Here is a 16,641-nt window from a genome sequence, read left to right as displayed (position 1 = left end):
AAAAAAAAAAGATACCAAACTTCGCAGGGAAAAAGTCAGTTACCATTACAACCCCACAGATACCCTAATACAGTTTAATTCTTGTCTATTGATGCTATATCTTCTTTCTTTATCTTATAGGCAAAATATCAAGGAATAAAATGTTAGGTGGCAATACTAGGGGCTCTGAAACCTCATGCTGTGCTCAGAGGAACAGTGTAAAGAAAATCTCTTATGATATTTAGGATACCTGTTCTTTTGCTCATCTTAGGGCACAGATCTACTCTGACATGTTAAGTAGAGTATCAGTGAAGATTAAGTTTGCTATAAATAAAAAAGGGGAGCCAGGTGCAGCAGTATATGCCTGCAGTCCCAGCTACTCAAAAGGCTGAGGCAGGAAGATCACTTGCACTCAGGATTTTAAAGTCCGTATGGGCAACATAGTAAGACCCTGTCTCTAAAAATAATAAAAAATAAATGAAATAATTAAAAGGGGGATATTATGAACTTTACATCCTTTAGATCAATTCCCTTCTTAATCACCTAGTCTCATGCCTACTTCTACACAGCAGTGAAACTGCTCTCTTCAGTTACTAAAGTCAAAATTCAATGACTTATTCTTATTCTTCAACTCTCCTGATGTTCATATGTGCTACCAACCACCCATTCCATCTTGGTATTTCTTTCTTACCACACTCTCTTAGCTCTATTCTTCTTCCTCTTCTGTTTCCATTCCATTTCTCCCTCCTCCTCCCTCAACCCTGCTTCTCAATGGTGCAAACCTAAAAATCAACACAGTACTTCCCTCCCATCTTCTTTCCTTTCTTCTCACTCCCTCAGGAAGCTTCTTCAGCATGCTTTCAGTTACTTCAATACAGATAATTCAAAAGTTAATGGTTCTAGTCAGATCTTTCACTACAATGTCTACAGAAAAGACAGAAAATGTAGAGAGAAGAATGGAATGCCAAGATTCAAGACCAACCAATTAATTACATACAAGCAGTCATCAGGGTACCACCATGTGCTGGGTCTTTTTGCTTTCAATTTGCTAGAAATATTTGTGTGTTTGCCTCTCTCCTATACAACATGGTTAGCCAATTCATAATCAGTTCATTTTAAGACACTGAAAGTTTAATCAAGAGCCTAATATTTATGTTTAACCTGTGCCTTATAGGGATCTATGCCTGGGAACAACAAACTGAAGAGGCTGGGCTCCAAAATGCTATAGTCTATTGTTTACCTGGTGTCAGCCATTAAAATTGCCTTTGGTTTCTAGGAAATATAAATGGATCCTTTTTAAAAATGTAATGAAAGCCATGGACAATTCACATAAACAAGTCACAGAATTGCGCATGTAAACTTAGATTAAGGACCAGTTAAGAAAGTGTTGCTGTAAGTGGCATACTGATTAATGTCTGGTACTGAATTATACACTCATATCTCAACTTGTTCACCAACTCCATATGGCACTCCTTATATTTCAATATAAAATCTGTTTCTTACACTCAATTTAAAAATGGGCAGGGATATGAATAGACATTTCTCCAAAGAAAATATATAAATGGCAAATAAGCACATGTAAAGACGCTAACATCATTAGCCATTAGGGAAATGCAAATCAAAACCACAATGAGATACCACCTTATAACCTCTAGAATGATCATAATAAAAAAGATAATAACAAGCATTGGTGAAGATGGGGATAAACTGGAATCCTCATATACTGCTGGTGGGAATGTAAAATGGTGCAGACACTTTGAAAAACAGTCTGACAGTTCCTCAAAAGGCTAAACATAAAGTTATCATATGGCTGAATAATTCTGCCCCTAAGTATATACCCAAGAAAAATGAGTACATATGTCCACACAAAAACTTGTATACAAATGTTCATACTGGCACTATTCATAATAGCACAAAAGTAGAAGCAACCCATACGTCCATCAACTGATGAATAAACAAAGTGTGGTAGGCCCATACAATGGAATATTATTCAGCAATAAAAAGGAATGAAGGATATACAGCCTAAAATATGTAAACCTTGAGAACATTGTGCTAAGTGAAGAGCCAGTCATAAAAGATCACATATTTAATTCCATTTATATGAAATGTCCAAAGTAGGCAAATCTGGCATACAAAAAGCAGACTGCTGGTTGCCTAGGACTGGAGGGAGGTTAGGGGAAATGATGGCTAATAGTTACGGGACTTCTTTTGGGAGTGTGGAAATGTTTTAAAATTTATTGTGGTGATGGTTATACAACTCTGTGAGTACACCAAAAAAACCACTGAATTGTACACTTCAAATGGATGAAGTGTATGGTATGTGAATTATATCTCAATAAAGCTATTAAGAACAGGTACCTTATAAAAATGTGTGGAAAAAGCACTAATCATTAAAAAAATGGACAAATTGGGCATCATAAAAATGAACTTTCTGCTCCTTAAAAGATACCATTTAGAAAAAAAACAACAACAAAAAAGCAAGAGTAGGGTGCCTGTAGTCCTAGTTACTCAGGAAGCTGAGGCAGAAGGATCCTTTTAGTCCAGGAGTTTGAGGCTACAATGTGTGATGACTGCATTGTGAATTGCCATTGCACTCCAGCCTGGGCAATACAGCAAGACTTTCTCTCTCTCTCTCTCTCTCTCTCTCTCTCTCTATCTTTTTTTTTTTCTTTTTAAGTCAGGGTTTCATTCTGTCACAGAGGCTGAAGTACAGTGATGTAATCTCGGCTCACTGCAACCTCTGCCTCCTGGGTTCAAGCGATTCTCCAGCCTCAGCCTCCGGAGTAGCTGGGACCACAGGTGTATACCACCATGCCCAGCTAATATTTGCAATTTTTGCAGAGACAGAGGAGTATACCACCATGCCCAGCTAATATTTGCAATTTTTGCAGAGACAGGGTTTTGCCATGTTGCCCAGGCTGGTCTCAAACTCCTGAGCTCAAGTGATCCTCCCACCTCAGCCTCCCTTAGTGCTGGGATTACAGGCACCGTGCCCAGCCTTAAAGTGTACTTTTTTTTTTTCCAAGATAGAGTCTCGCTCTGTCACCCAGGCTGGAGTGCAGTGGCATGATCTTGGCTCACTGCAACCTCTGCCTCCCAGGTTCAAGCAATTCTCCTGCCTCAGTCCCCAAGCAGCTGAGATTACAGGTGCAACCCACCATGCCTGGCTTTTTTTTTTTTTTTTTGTATTTTTAGGAGAGATGGGGTTTCACCATGTTGGCCAGGCTAGTCTCAAACTGGCTGGTCTCAAACTCCTGACCTCGTGATCTGCACAAACATCGATTGAGAATCTATTCTACACCAGGCTGTAGCTAAGCACCAGGAATGCAATGATTAATAAAACAGATACAAGAACCAAGTACAATGGCACATGCCCATAATCCCTTCTACTCAGGAGGCTGGGGTGAGAGGATGCCTTGAGCCCAGGAGTGCAAGGCTATAGTGTGTCTGTAAATAGCCCTACGTTCCAGCTTAGGCAATTGAGTAAGATTCCATCTCTTAAATTAAAAATAAAATAAAAATAAAAATAAGGCCAGGTGTCGTGGCTCACACCTATAATCCCAGCACTTTGGGAGGCCAAGGCAGGCTGATCATGAGTGGTGGGATTACAGGCATGAGCCATTGCATTCTGGCCTGGGTGATAGAGTAAGACTCTGTCTCAAAAAAAACAAAACAAAACAAAAAAAAAACAGGCCAGGTGCGGTGGCTCACACCTGTAATCCTAGCACTTTGGGAGGCCAAGGTGGGTGGATCACCTGAGGTCAGGAGTTCAAGACCAGCGTGGCCATAATGGTGAAATCCCATCTTTATTAAAAAAAAAAAAAAAAAAAAACAAGAAAAAAAGGCTGGGTGCAGTGGCTCATGCCTGTAATCCCACCAGTTGGGAGTCTGAGGCAGGTGGATAACCTGAGGTCAAGAGTTCAAGACCAGCCTGGCCAACATGGTGAAACCATGTCTCTATTAATACAAAAATTAGCCAGGTGTGGTGGCACACGCCTGTAGTCCCAGTTACTCGGGAGACTGAGGCAGGAGAATTGCTGGAACCCAGGAGGTGGAGGTTGCAGTGAGCCAAGATTGTGCCACTGCACTCCAACCTGGGCAACTGAGTGGGACTCCATCTCAAAAAATAAATAAATAAAATAAAAAAGAAGGCCAGGTGTGGTACCTTACACTTGTAATCCTAGCACTTTAGGAAACCTAGGTAGGACGATCGCTTATGCCCAGGAGTTTGAGACCAGCCTGAGCACCACCAGCTTGCCAAAGGAGGGGTGAACCAGTCCGGGTCAGAAAAGGAGCAGGTCAAAACTCCCGTGCTGATCAGTAGTGGGATCGAGCCTGTGAATAGCCACCGCACTCCAGCCTGTGCAACATAGCGAGACCCTGTCTCTTAAAAAAAAAAAAAAAAAAAAAAAAATAGAGAGACCAGCCTGAGTAAGATCCCCATCTCTAAAAAATTTTTAAAAATTAGTCATGCATAGTGGCATGCACCTGTTGTCCCAGCGGCTCAGGATGTTGAGGCGGGAAGACTGCTTGAGCCCAGGAGGTCAAGACTTCAGTTAGCTGTGTTTGTACCCCTGTAATACAGCCTGGGCAACAGAGCAAGACCCTGTCACCCTCTAAAAACTTTAATTTTAAAAATTCTAGAAAATTAAAAAAAAACAGATTCCATCCTTATGTTGATGGTTTTGAGGGAGGAAGAGAGACATTAAACAAATTGCTACATAGTATCTATGTGATTACAAGTGTGACAATGCTACTTAGCTACAGTTGACAGTTGTCGCATGAGAATGTGGAGACGGTAATAGAGAAGGCCTGAGGGTTGGAGCGATGAATGATCTCTGCTCCATTTTTCTTAGAATCAAAGAGTCAGAATGGGGTTCCAAAACAGGAATGTCAGACTAATGACCAGTGCAGGCTTGTCCGACCACTAAGAAGCAATGACATGCGGTGCCAGTAAAAGCTACTCAAGTCTTCAAAAACTGAGTCAAGATCTCCCTGGCAGTGGGGCCTAGTCATGACTGGATAATAGAGGATAAACAAACACAAGATATATACATATACTAATACACAAACCCAAAACTGTCTCTTACTGTCTCTCTCTCTCTTTCACACACACTAACTCATGCTCATTTATATGTACAACATACTATCATAATCATAATCCACACTCCCAGCCTCACATCTCCAAAGGTATATACACACCTCACACGAACACATACACACAGGCCACCATACCAGGCTGGCTGCTGCTCCACTCCTCACTCTCTGGGGTGCTAGCAGTGGGCTGTCCCTCTGGATCCTTTCCTTCTTCTTGCTTCTCCTGTAGAAGGCAAGCCTGATACCAGCTTCTTGTCCTCATGGTTTGGGATGAAGCCTTAGCCTCTGATCCTGGCCCCTACCTGGCTCTCTGGCCATGTGGTGTTCTGCCCTAAACAGGCAGAATTTCTTCCAGGCCACCAGCTCCAGCAGACAACCCTTTTTCACTTGAGCACAGACTCATGTGAGCATGCACATCCTAATTAAACAGCCTGACTACCACTCTCCTTGTTATCCAGTAGAGAAACTGAGTACACAAAAACCTGCTTTGTGATCTTACATGCCCAACAGAATTCATGCTCTGTCCCTTCCAGCTTCTGCAGCTAGAGCACTGTGTTCCCTGGCCTTTGGCCTAGCCACTGGACTCCAGTGATGGAGTATTCCAGCTGCCTGCACATCTACTTTGGGTACTAGTTCACATGACCAAGTTTTAACCTTGACACTAGACTGAGATGGGAGCTCTGGAAAATCCGGAGAGTGATTAATTCATTTCCCTCCAATCAGGTTTAGGATCTGACTCAGGATGGAACCTCAAAATACGATGAGTGAGTCATTATGAGTGTCTTCTCTGCCCCAGCTCCATAACCTGAATTGATGGAGGGGACAGTGGGAATTAAGGCAAGGCTATAGCTTCCCTCTCCCTTCCCCACTGCCCTCTTCCTACCATAGCCTCTGGCTCCGACTCCTCCTCTGATGGGCTCTGGTATTCCCTGCGCTTCCTCTTCTTCATGGGTTTGAGGAGCTCAGAAGCGCTGGTGGAGCCTGAGGAGTTCTCCACTATGACTGACCTAAGGGAAGGCCAGCCTTAGGGAAAGAACCACCCGCGCTGCACCACCCAGCCCCTCTCCTAACCCCTGAACAGGAATGAGGCTTTGGGGGCTGAAGACAGAGCAAGTAGGGCTGCGACCTCCTCCCCTTACCGCTCCTGGAACAGCTGAGGGCAGCCATCATTAGAGGAACCAAGATCTGGACCCGCGGCTTGCTGAGGCCCGCACGCCTGGCACTGACAGGTGCTATCATCCTCTGGGGGTTCCTGAGAGGGCTCTTCTGGAGGATTCTGGGGGTGGTCCTCTGCGGGGGCCAAATGGGCCTCAGGCCTCCCTCCCCATCGCAGCCACACTCAGACTCCGCTCACGCCCCCTCAGGCCCTGCCTCCGCTTTGGTCCGTCTCCACACCAGATGGCATTCTCCAGTCGCCTCCACCCCAGGACCACCCCGGGCCCGGCCCCCGCCCTAGGTCTCCACCCGCACAGGGCCCAGCTCAGGGCCTGGGGAGCAGGGCTCCTACCCGGCTGTTGGGGACCCGCCTCGCCATCTCCAGCCGGGGCCCCGCCATCTTTGTATTCGGTCACGCCTTCCCGCCGCAGCTCGGGGGTCGGGGGCTGCTCCACTGCCGCCATGTTCAGCGGCTTGTACTCGCTTATCCGGAACTGGAGCGCGGGAGGGTCTGAGGATCGCGACTTCCGTATGGGCCCTTGACCCACCTCGGAGTCGGTGTCATGGCCCTCTCATTGCCTCATGCCAGCTCACGCCCCTCAGCAGGCCTCAAAACTCCAAGCCAGGGTGCCTGACTCCGAGCTATACTAGCCAAACCCTCATCCCAGGCCACGCCCCCAAGCACCTGCTGGGTCCAGTCCCAGGGTGCCCCACTCTAAGCCACACCCCCAGACTCCCACATGCCCAGTCAGGGTGCCCCATTCTAAGCCACGCCCCCAGACACCCGCAGGCCCAGTCCCAGAGTGCCTCACTCCAAGCCACGTCCCCATAGTCCCTAGGGCCTCGGAATGCTTTAACTCAAGCCTCGCCCCTAAAGTCCCTCACTCAAAGCCCAGCCCTAGGGTCCATCTTAGCCAGCTTCCCCAACTTCCGCCTTAGGTCCGGCCTCCGGGCCCGCAAGCCCCGCCCCATGGCTGTGGTTTACCAAGCTTAGCCAATCCCGACAGACACTGACCCGCAGGCCGCTCCCAGGGGGCGGGGCCACGGCCTCTGTCCATTCCAGAAGCCGCACTGTGCTGGCGCTGGAGCTGGCCGGCCCTGCGCTAAGCTGCGGCAGGACGGTGGCAGGAACTGGTTCGCTGCCGGCCACTTGCTCCGGGACACCCACGTGGATTGGCTCCCGGGGAAAGCAAGACACATCCAGGGCACTGCTGGGCAGGCTGAGGGTGGCCGAGCTGGCTGTAAACAGATATACAAATAAACACGACACGGGTGAGTCTAGTGGCCCTGCCTCAGTCCTGCCATGCATGTGTAGGCATGTGAAGGAAGGCAGGTGGAGAGTGAAAACGGTCATCCCCTCTCCAGTATCCACACTTGCTTGAACAAGTACAGACATGCTCTTCCTCCCCAGACTCCTACCCTAGCTTCACCCACCTGGAATGATGAAGGCAGTTGCGGGCAGGTGAGGACCAGAACCGGGGCTGTCTCTGGCCACCAAGTGCACGCTGACCTCCCCTGTAGAAGGCCCCTTCAGTGTCCTCAGCATCTCCATTTCAGCATGCCCCTCCATCCTGTCAGGCCTACAAGCCAAACATAGCCCCCAGGGCGATCAGATGGGGACCTTTGTTATAGAAGCAATGGTGATGTGAAGGGATGGGGTTCTTTGAGAAGCTGGTTACCTTCAAACCTGTAACCTGCAGAGAAAGGCCTCAGCCCTGTGGGGAGTAGGGTGACTTCAAAGACCAGCATCAGGTCTGGCTCCTGTTCTGGCCAGGCCCTGCACCTCCCCAGTCTCTGTAAGGATGGGCAGGGTGGCATATGTGAGGGTACTTTGTAAACTGTGATGTACAGAACTGACTCTGGGGAGCATGACTCATGTCAAGGTTCTGTCTGCAATTGTCTTCAGAACATAGCTCAGGCCACATCCAAACTCACCTTTTTCTTGACCCCACCTCTATCCCCACTTGAATCACTCCATCCTCCCTCTGGGGATTCAGAGACCTTAAGTATCAGGTTTTCCTTCACCCTTAACAGGGTTCATCTTCCTGGGAGGTGGGATCTTTCCTGATCATGTTCTTTTATGGCCCTGTCCATCACTCCCTCCAACCCCAAGCACAGGGTGGGCAGTCAAACATCTGTTGAACTAATGTATGCATCTGAAGAGCATGAAAATGTAGTGTATGACAATGCAGTCAAGTCAGTATGTGATTTTGTTTTAATAAAGCAAAGGCAGTAGAAGCATTTAATAGAGTTCATTCAACAGGTAAAGACAAAGACTTGGGAGGCCGAGGTGGGTGGATCACGAGGTCAAGAGATCGAGACCATTCTGGTCAACATGGTGAAACCCCGTCTCTACTAAAAATACAAAAAATTAGCTGGGCATGGTGGCGCGTGCCTGTAATCCCAGCTACTCAGGAGGCTGAGGCAGGAGAATTGCCTGAACCCAGGAGGTGGAGGTTGCGGTGAGCCGAGATCGCGCCATCGCACTCCAGCCTGGGTAACAAGAGCGAAACTCTGTCTCAGAAAAAAAAAAAAAAAAAAGACAAAGACCTAGAGATACAAAGAATATGCTTAATATCTATTTATTCAGCGCCTAAAATGTATTGACCACTCTCCTACATGCCTTACTAGCACTGTCTGGCATTTTCTGTGATAATGAGAATGTCCAATACCTAAGCTGTCCCAACACAATAGGCATTAGTCACATGTGGCTACTGAGCACTTGAAATGGGCTATGATTGAGGAACTGAATTTATTTTATTTTAATCAAATTTAAATAGTGACCAGTAGGTAGGTACAGTGGTGCATGACTGCAGTCTCAAGTTCTCTGGAGGCTGACATGGAAGGATGGCTTGAGCCCAGGAGTTTGAGGCTAGCCTGGGCAACATAACGAGACCCTGTCTCTGACAATAAACAAATAGCAACAGTAGCCATGACTATAGCGAGACCCTGTTTCTGACAATAAATAAATAAATAGCGACAGTAGTCATGACTGTTGTATTGGACAGCACAGCTTTATACGTATTAAAATTGGCCTGTCAGTGCTACCTCCAAAATACACTGAAGGTCTAACCACCTCTCTCCATCTCCATTGCTGCTATGCTAGTCCCAGCCAACATCAGCTCTCTTTGGACTTCTGAAATTGCCTTCTAACCCATCTCCCTGCTTCCTTTCCTGCACCCCTACAATCTACTCTCCAGTAAGAAAAGGCTTTAAAAACGTAAACCAAATCACATCATTTCCCCATCTAAATTCTTCAATGGCTCTCTATTGCCCTTACAGTAAAATCAAAGTGCTTTGCCCTAGAAAATCTGACCCCTGCTTTTCTCTCTGGCCTCATCCTTCACCACTCTTCCCCTGTTCTCTCCACTCAACAGACTCTGGTTTCCTTCTATTGCTTGACCAACATTCCCATGTCACAGCCTTTGCCCTTGCTGTCTGTCCCCCTGGAATGCCCTTCCCCAGGCTCTCTGCTTGACTGGCTCCTTCCCATCCTCCAGGCCTCAACTCAATAGTCACCTCCTCAGAAGAGGTCTTTCCTGACCAAGCAATTTTTTTAAAAAATTTTTGAGGCCGGACGCAGTGGCTCACGCCTATAATCCCAGCACTTTGGGAGGCTGAGGCGGGTGGATCACGAGGTCAAGAGATTGAGACCATCCTGGTCAACATGGTGAAACCCTGTCTCTACTAAAAATACAAAAAATTAGCTGGGCATGGTGGTGTGTGCCTGTAATCCCAGCTACTCGGGAGGCTGAGGCAGGAGAATTTATAATTTTATGATTGTACCCAGGAAGGGGAGAGTGCGGTGAGCCGAGATCACGCCATTGCACTCCAGTCTGGGTAACAACAGTGAAACTCCGCCTCAAAAAAAAAAAAAATTTTTTTTTTTGAGATAAGAGTCTCGTTCTATTGCCAAGTCTGGAGTGCAGTGGTGCCATCTTGGTTCACTGCAACCTCTGTCTCCCAGGTTCAAGCAATTCTACCTCAGCTTCCTATCTGGGATTACAGGTGCACACCACATAGCCCAGCTAATTTTTGTATTTTTAGTAGAGACGGGGTTTCACCATGTTGGCCAGGCTGGTATGCAACTCCTGACTTCAGGTGATCCACCCACCTCGGCCTCCCAAAGTGCTGGGTTTACAGGCATGAGCCATCAACCCCAGCCTGACCAAGGAATTTAAAGCAGCACACCCCTTACCCCATCCCACCACTATCTGTCTCATTACTATTATGTATTTCTTTCTTGCTCATCCTTCAGTATAATCAACAGTGATCTTCATTTATTTTTGTGTTTGATCAGTCATCTCCACATAAATGCTGACTGTCTTGTTCATTGCTATATCCCCAACACTTAGTACCTGGCACACAGTAGGTGCTTAATAAGTACTTGTGTTGGATTTCAGTAACTTGAACTTGTTAATAAGAAACACTGCATGGGGCCAGCTTGGTGGCATGTGCCTGTAATTCCAGCTACTGAGGAGGCTGAGGTAGAAGAATCGCTTGAACCCGGGAGATGGAGGTTTCAGTAAGCCGAGATCACGCCGCTGCACTCCAGCCTGGGTGACAGAGCAAGACTCCATCTCAAAAAACAAACAAACAAACAAAAAAACACTGTATAGACCCAATGCAGTGGTTCACACCTGTAATCTCAGCACTTTGGAGGCCGAAGTGAGAGGACTGCTTGAGCCCAGAAGTTCAAGACCAGCCTGGGTGACACAGGGAGACCCTGTCTCTATAAAAAAATTAAAAAATAAAAATTAGCCAGGTGTTACAGTGACAGTGCATGCCTGTAGTCCCAGCTACTCCAGAGGCTGAGGTAGGAAGATTGCTGGAGCCCAGGCCAAGGTTGCAGTGAGCCATGATCTCACCATTGTATTCCAGTCTAGGTGACAGAGCAAGATACTGTCTCTAAAGAAAAAAATAATAAGCTGGGCTCAGTGGCTCACGCCTGTAATCCCAAAACTTTGGGAGGCTGAGATGGGTAGATCACCTGAGGTCAGGAGTTCGAGACCAGCCTGACCAACATGGTGAAACCCCATTGCTACTAAAAATACAAAAAAATTAGCCGGGCGTGGTGGCAGGCACTTGTAATCCCAGCTATTTGGGAGGCTGAGGCAAGAGAATCGCTTGAACCCGGGAGGCGGAGGTTGCAGTAAGCCAAGATCGCACTACTGCATTCCAGCCTGGGTGACAAAGCAACAGAACAAGATTCCATCTCAAAAAAAAAAAAAAAAAGTAAAAATTATAAAACATAATTCCCTGAATATCAATTCCAATTTGTTTGCTCTGCACAGCTGAATGGTACCTGTACCATTTTAAATACCTTTAAATAGAGTTAGGCCAGGGTTGGTGGCTCATGCCTGAATTCCCAGCACTTTGGGAGGCCAAGGTGGGTGGATCAGTTTGAGCTCAGGAGTTGGAGACCGGCCAACATGGTGAAACCCCATCTCTACAAAAAGTACAAAAGTTAGCTGGGCAGGACAGGCACTATGGCTCACCCCTATAATCCCAACACTTTGGGAGCCTGAGGTGGGCAAATCAGTTGAGGCCAGGAGTTCAAAACCAGCCTGGGCAACATGGTGAAACCCCATCTCCGTCTCTACCAAAAATACAAAAAATTAGCTGGGCATGGTAGCACATGCCTGTTATCCCAGCTACTCTGGAGGCTGTGGCAGGAGAACTGCTTGAACCAGGAAATGGAGGTTGCAGTGAGCCAAGATCGCACCACTGTACTCCAGCATGAGCGACAGAGTGAGTCCTAAAAAAAAAAAAAAAAAAAGCCAGGCATGGTGGCACATGCCTGTAATCCCAGCTACTCAGGAAGCTGAGGCTGGAGAATCACTTGAATCCAAGAGGCAGAGGTTACAGTGAGCCAAGATCATGCCACTGCACTCCAGCCTGAGTGACAAAGTGAGACCGTGTCTCAAAAAATAAATAGAGTTAATCTTTTTATTCTAAACACTGGCAGTTAAGAGTGAATGTGGTTACTTCTGAAAGAATCTTACTCTGGTCAAAACCTATCACATTTCAGGTCTTTTGAAGAAGCTGGATTTGAAGATTGCCTTTCTGTTTGGGTTTGCTGCCTTTTTTCCAGCAAACGTTGGAGGACCAAGTAGGTGTCAGCACCATTCTGTGCTCTGGGGTTACAGTCACAAACATGACAAAATGCTCTCATAAAGTTTATATTCTGAAGATAACGGATGAGATTGGGGCTGTAAGTATAAATTTAAAGACCAGCATGTATAGCTGTCATTTAAAACCACAGAACTGAGGTGAGGCCTGGTGGCTCATGCCTATAATCCTAGCACTTTGGGAGGCCAAGGTGGGAGGAGCACTTGAGCCCAGGAGTTTGAGACCAGAATGGGCAACATAGTAAGACATTGCCTCTACAAAAAATTGTTTAGAGAAGGAAAAATTTTGTAGGAAAGGAGGGGAAAGGAAAGGGAAAAGGAAAGGAAGAAAGAAAGGAAAGGAGAGAAGGGAGGGAGGAAGGAAGGGAGGGAGGAAGGAAGGAAAGAAAACCATGTAGCTGAGTATAAAGAAAACAGTGGGAAAGGAAAGGTGGAAGAAAAAAGGCAGGAAGGCAGAAAGGAACGAGGGTGGGAGTGCGGGAAGGAAACCATACAACTGAGTATAAAGAAAACAGTAGGGGGCAGAAAAAAAAAAAAACAGTGGGAAGCTTAGAGCACACCCACATCTATAGGTTGGGAAGAGGAAGAGGGTCTAGCAAAAGAGACTGAGAAGGAGTCTGCCATGAAGTGAGAGGAGACTCAGAAGAACCTGGTTTCTGGTGGACACTGAAGAAAGTTTTCAGTCTTAGACTGTCGGCCTCTCTTGGAATTGCTCTGAGCCGAGGGAGCTACCTCACTTGAAGGCTCTCCTGGAAACAGCCAGCCAATGACGAGTTGCTCTGAGGTATAAAGACCCACCCCCCTTGCCTTACTTTGGAACACCTCTGCAGGGCCATCTCGGTTCCAGAGCTTCCATTAGGTCAGGCTGAGGCCTCTGCTGAGACGACATCAGCAGTTCGGGTTCTTCCTCCGCCCAACCCGTCTTCATTCCCCTACTGGTGATATTCGCAAGAGCACTCCAAAAAACCTACACTCAAATCTTGCTGTTCGAGTCTGTTTCCAGGGGACTGGACCTAAAATAACCATTGCAGCCCCAGCCCAGAGCTGTGCACATAGCAGATGCTCAATAAATATTGGCTGAATGTGTCCATCTGTATTTTCTCTTGATATCTGACAAGGTTTCCTCAACCCCTTGCCTTCCAAGGCCTTGTGTACAAAAACGCCCAATAAATGCCCTCTCTATAGGTGTTGGTTGGCGAGTAGACCCCTCGACAGATACCCCAAAAACAACACACTGCGAGGCTGAGCGCCAAAAACTTGGGACCTCGGCCCCGCCCCTCGCCACAGCTGCTGCCCGGACGCGGGAGGGGACCGAAGCAGCCCTGAACGCTGGGTTCCAGGATCGGGCCCCGCCACCCGCCTCCCGGGACTATATAGGCAAAGGCGGGCAGAGCGGTCACTGATCCGACAGCTCTGCAGAACAGTTACTTTTTAAAACGCCAAAATGGCGGATTCTTTTTATTCTTTCTCTTTACGGCAAAAAAAAAAAAAAGAAAAGAAAAAAGAAAGAAAGAAAAAAATTCCATATTCCATTATAAAAATCGAAAATTAATGACAGGAAAGTTTGCCAAATAACCCATTTCACAAGAAAACCAAAACCCCGCCCTCCACACTTCCTTTCCATTAATGAAAAACTCTTAATTGATTGCAGATCTCCAAACACGCAGCCTCCGCCCTCCTCGGCCCTCCGGATAGCAGCCCGAAGCCACGCCGCAGGGTCCGCTGGGCCTGGAGTCCCGCACCCGCCCGGCCCCCTCCGCGCTCCGCCCAGACCGCTCGCTCTCGCGTTTTCCCGAACCTCCTTCCCAGCCCGCGCGCCCCGCCCGAGGCGCTCCGAAGGATCGAGGCGCGGGGCTGCAGACCCGAGTCCTCGCCGCCCTGGCGGAGTCGGGTGGCGCGGGGCCCAGGGACCGCAGGGGCCGAGCCCACGCGCCGCGGAGTGCTTACCTGCCCCGCCAGCCGGTGGCCGCCCAGCGCCGAGCTCCGGTCCGAGCCGGGCGCCGCGCGCCTGCGCGCTCGGGAGGGCGGGTCCGCCTCCCTGCAGGACGCAGAGCGCGGGGCCCGCGCCGGGCACATCTGCCGGGCCCAGGCCCAGGCTTCGCGTGCGTCCGCGTCCACTTGCCTGCCTTCGAGGCCCTGGTTGTGCGCGCCTCATCCCCCTCTCCCTAGGACGGGTTTGCTGCGCGGGCGTGAGGGTCGAGATTTTTCCTGCCCCGCAACTCCTGCATCACAGCTAGCAGAGCGCTGGGGGTGGGGGCGCAGGGACCTCGGAGCTCTAAGAGAGAGCCAGGAGGGCTACCGAGCTGAGTGGTTGATGACCAAAGACGAGGCTGCACCCAGGCACGCACCCCAGCCGAGTGTCTGCTCTGTCTAACGCCTTCCCAACGCTCCTGCCCTTCCCCTGGAGGAGGGGAGCTCAGGAGCCTCAGAAAACTGCCTCAGGAAGGGTGAAGGGCACCTGCGACCGGAGGGAAGGAACCCTCGTGCGCGGACTCTGGACCTGGCCCTGCCCGGCATCAAGGGCGGCATTAGCGGCGTCTGCTTTTGGGTGACCCCACTGCCACGGGCTGGGGAACACCACTATCCCCTTGGTCCTCCATTTCGACATGTGTCAAGACCATCACCTACTTCATGGCGTCTGGTCGTTTTCAGTTTGGGTTCCTGGGGTGCTGTGCAGTCACTGCTCCTCTCTGCTTCAGTTTGACTGATCTCTTTGCCTCCACGTATCTCTCTAATTAACCAAATCTCCTTGTTATTGGTTCTGGTAACACAAGATACCTGTCTCACTGACACGTACCACAGATGTCACTTCACATAGATTTTAGTAATTGATGAGGCTAAGAGGTTTCAAGCTCCAAGAGGGAAGGAAATATTAGTTTTTGTATTCCTAGTACCTATCGCAGAGCCGGGCACAGAGTGGGTACTTAATAAGTATCTGTTGAGTGACTAAATGATGTACTGTATGTAAATGAAAACGGGCAACTTTTGGTACAGTCCACCATCCACCCTTCCCCACACCAATGACTTAATTTAATCCCCCCCTTTTTTTTTTTTTTTGAGATGGGGTCTCGCTATGTTGCCCAGGCTGGAGTGCAGTGGCTATTCACAGGCGCGATCCCACTACTGATCAGCACCGGAGTTTTGACCTGCTCCGTTTCCGACCTGGGCAGGTTCACCCCTCCTTGGGCAACCTGGTGGTCCCCCGATCCCGGGAGGTCACTGTATTGATGCCAGACTTAGTGCAGACACTCGATCGGCATGGCGCACTATAGCCCAGGACTCCTGGGCTCAAGCGATCCTCCCACCTCAGCCTCCCGAGTAGCTCGGATTACAGGCACTCGCCACCGCACTGGCTAATCCCTTGTTTTTACCAAAAAGGAAATAGAGGCCGGGCATGGTGGCTCAGGCCTGTAATCCAAGCACTTTGGAGGCCAAGGAGGGCGGATCACCTGAGGTCGGGAGTTCAAGACCAGCCTGACCAACATGGTGAAACCCTGTCTTTAAAACAAAACAAAACAAACAAACAATAAATAACCAAAAAACAAAAAAGGAAATTGAGATCTACTTGGCTTTAAGTCATGGCCAGGGGTCAGACCTCAGGCTCCTGACTCCCTCCCAGGCCAGATGAGAAAAGGATTTCTAAAGAAATGTAGGCAAATTCTCCAAATTGCTGTGATCAACAGGTTTAAATTTATGCAGAATTTAACTATTCTGGTTGCCACGCCAACGCATTGCATGTGTTCTTCCTTGCTGCAATGTCAATTTTTAATCACATCTCATATTATTGGGAACAGGATTGCATCAGTGAAGGATGCTGGTTGCCATAACAATGGATGCCTCTTTCTGCACATTGATACGCACACAACCATCCGCTCACTTTTCTCTTATTTCAACCCAGACTGGGCTTGATCTAGATTCCAAAGATTTATTTTAAGTATTCAGAAGATTAAAAGAAAGTGGTGAACCTACACAAACACATGGATTCTTAATAACAAAGGCATCTTTTAGATGGTGATTAAGACAGAGGAGTGGAATTTGAGCTAGCAAGAACTAGAAACAAACAAGCACAGATGTGAGTTGATAAGACATTATTTTTCTGCCTATTGACAGTGTTTTTGTGGCTCACACCTATAAATCCAGCACTTTGGGAGGCTGAGGTGGGAGGATTGCTTGAGCCCAGGAATTTGAGACCAGCCTCGGGCAACGTGGCAAAATCCTGTCCCTACAAAAAAAAAAAAAAAAAATTTAACTGAGTGCACAACTGTAGTCCTCCCTAGCT

The 16,641-nt window shown here is 48.1% G+C and overlaps 1 protein-coding gene across 2 annotated transcripts in view; it reads right to left on the bottom strand.

Annotated features, from left to right (window-relative positions):
- The window catches only part of L3MBTL1 (L3MBTL histone methyl-lysine binding protein 1), a 46,433-nt gene extending 32,108 nt beyond the window's left edge, over window positions 1-14,325 (bottom strand). The window contains exons 1-7 of one of the 2 annotated variants that reach the window (XM_064382453.1): window positions 14,310-14,325; window positions 7,666-7,811; window positions 7,247-7,470; window positions 6,584-6,725; window positions 6,216-6,366; window positions 5,960-6,083; window positions 5,215-5,299 (exon numbers count right to left, since the gene is read on the bottom strand). In XM_064382453.1, the coding sequence (XP_064238523.1) occupies window positions 5,215-5,299; window positions 5,960-6,083; window positions 6,216-6,366; window positions 6,584-6,725; window positions 7,247-7,470; window positions 7,666-7,801 (862 nt within the window). In that variant the 5' untranslated portion in view covers window positions 7,802-7,811; window positions 14,310-14,325. Of the gene's footprint in view, window positions 1-5,214; window positions 5,300-5,959; window positions 6,084-6,215; window positions 6,367-6,583; window positions 7,134-7,246; window positions 7,471-7,665; window positions 7,812-14,309 lie in introns of those variants that run through there. The other variant, XM_064382452.1, reaches the window with a different exon arrangement.
- Window positions 14,326-16,641: the final 2,316 nt, after the last annotated feature.

Source organism: Aotus nancymaae, unplaced genomic scaffold, assembly GCF_030222135.1.
Source record: "Aotus nancymaae isolate 86718 unplaced genomic scaffold, 86718_ANA_hifiasm-v0.15.2.pri h1tg000029l, whole genome shotgun sequence".
Taxonomy (NCBI): domain Eukaryota; kingdom Metazoa; phylum Chordata; class Mammalia; order Primates; family Aotidae; genus Aotus; species Aotus nancymaae.
The sequence above is the reverse complement of the archived record's forward strand: the minus strand, read 5'-3'. Positions and strand labels throughout refer to the sequence as shown.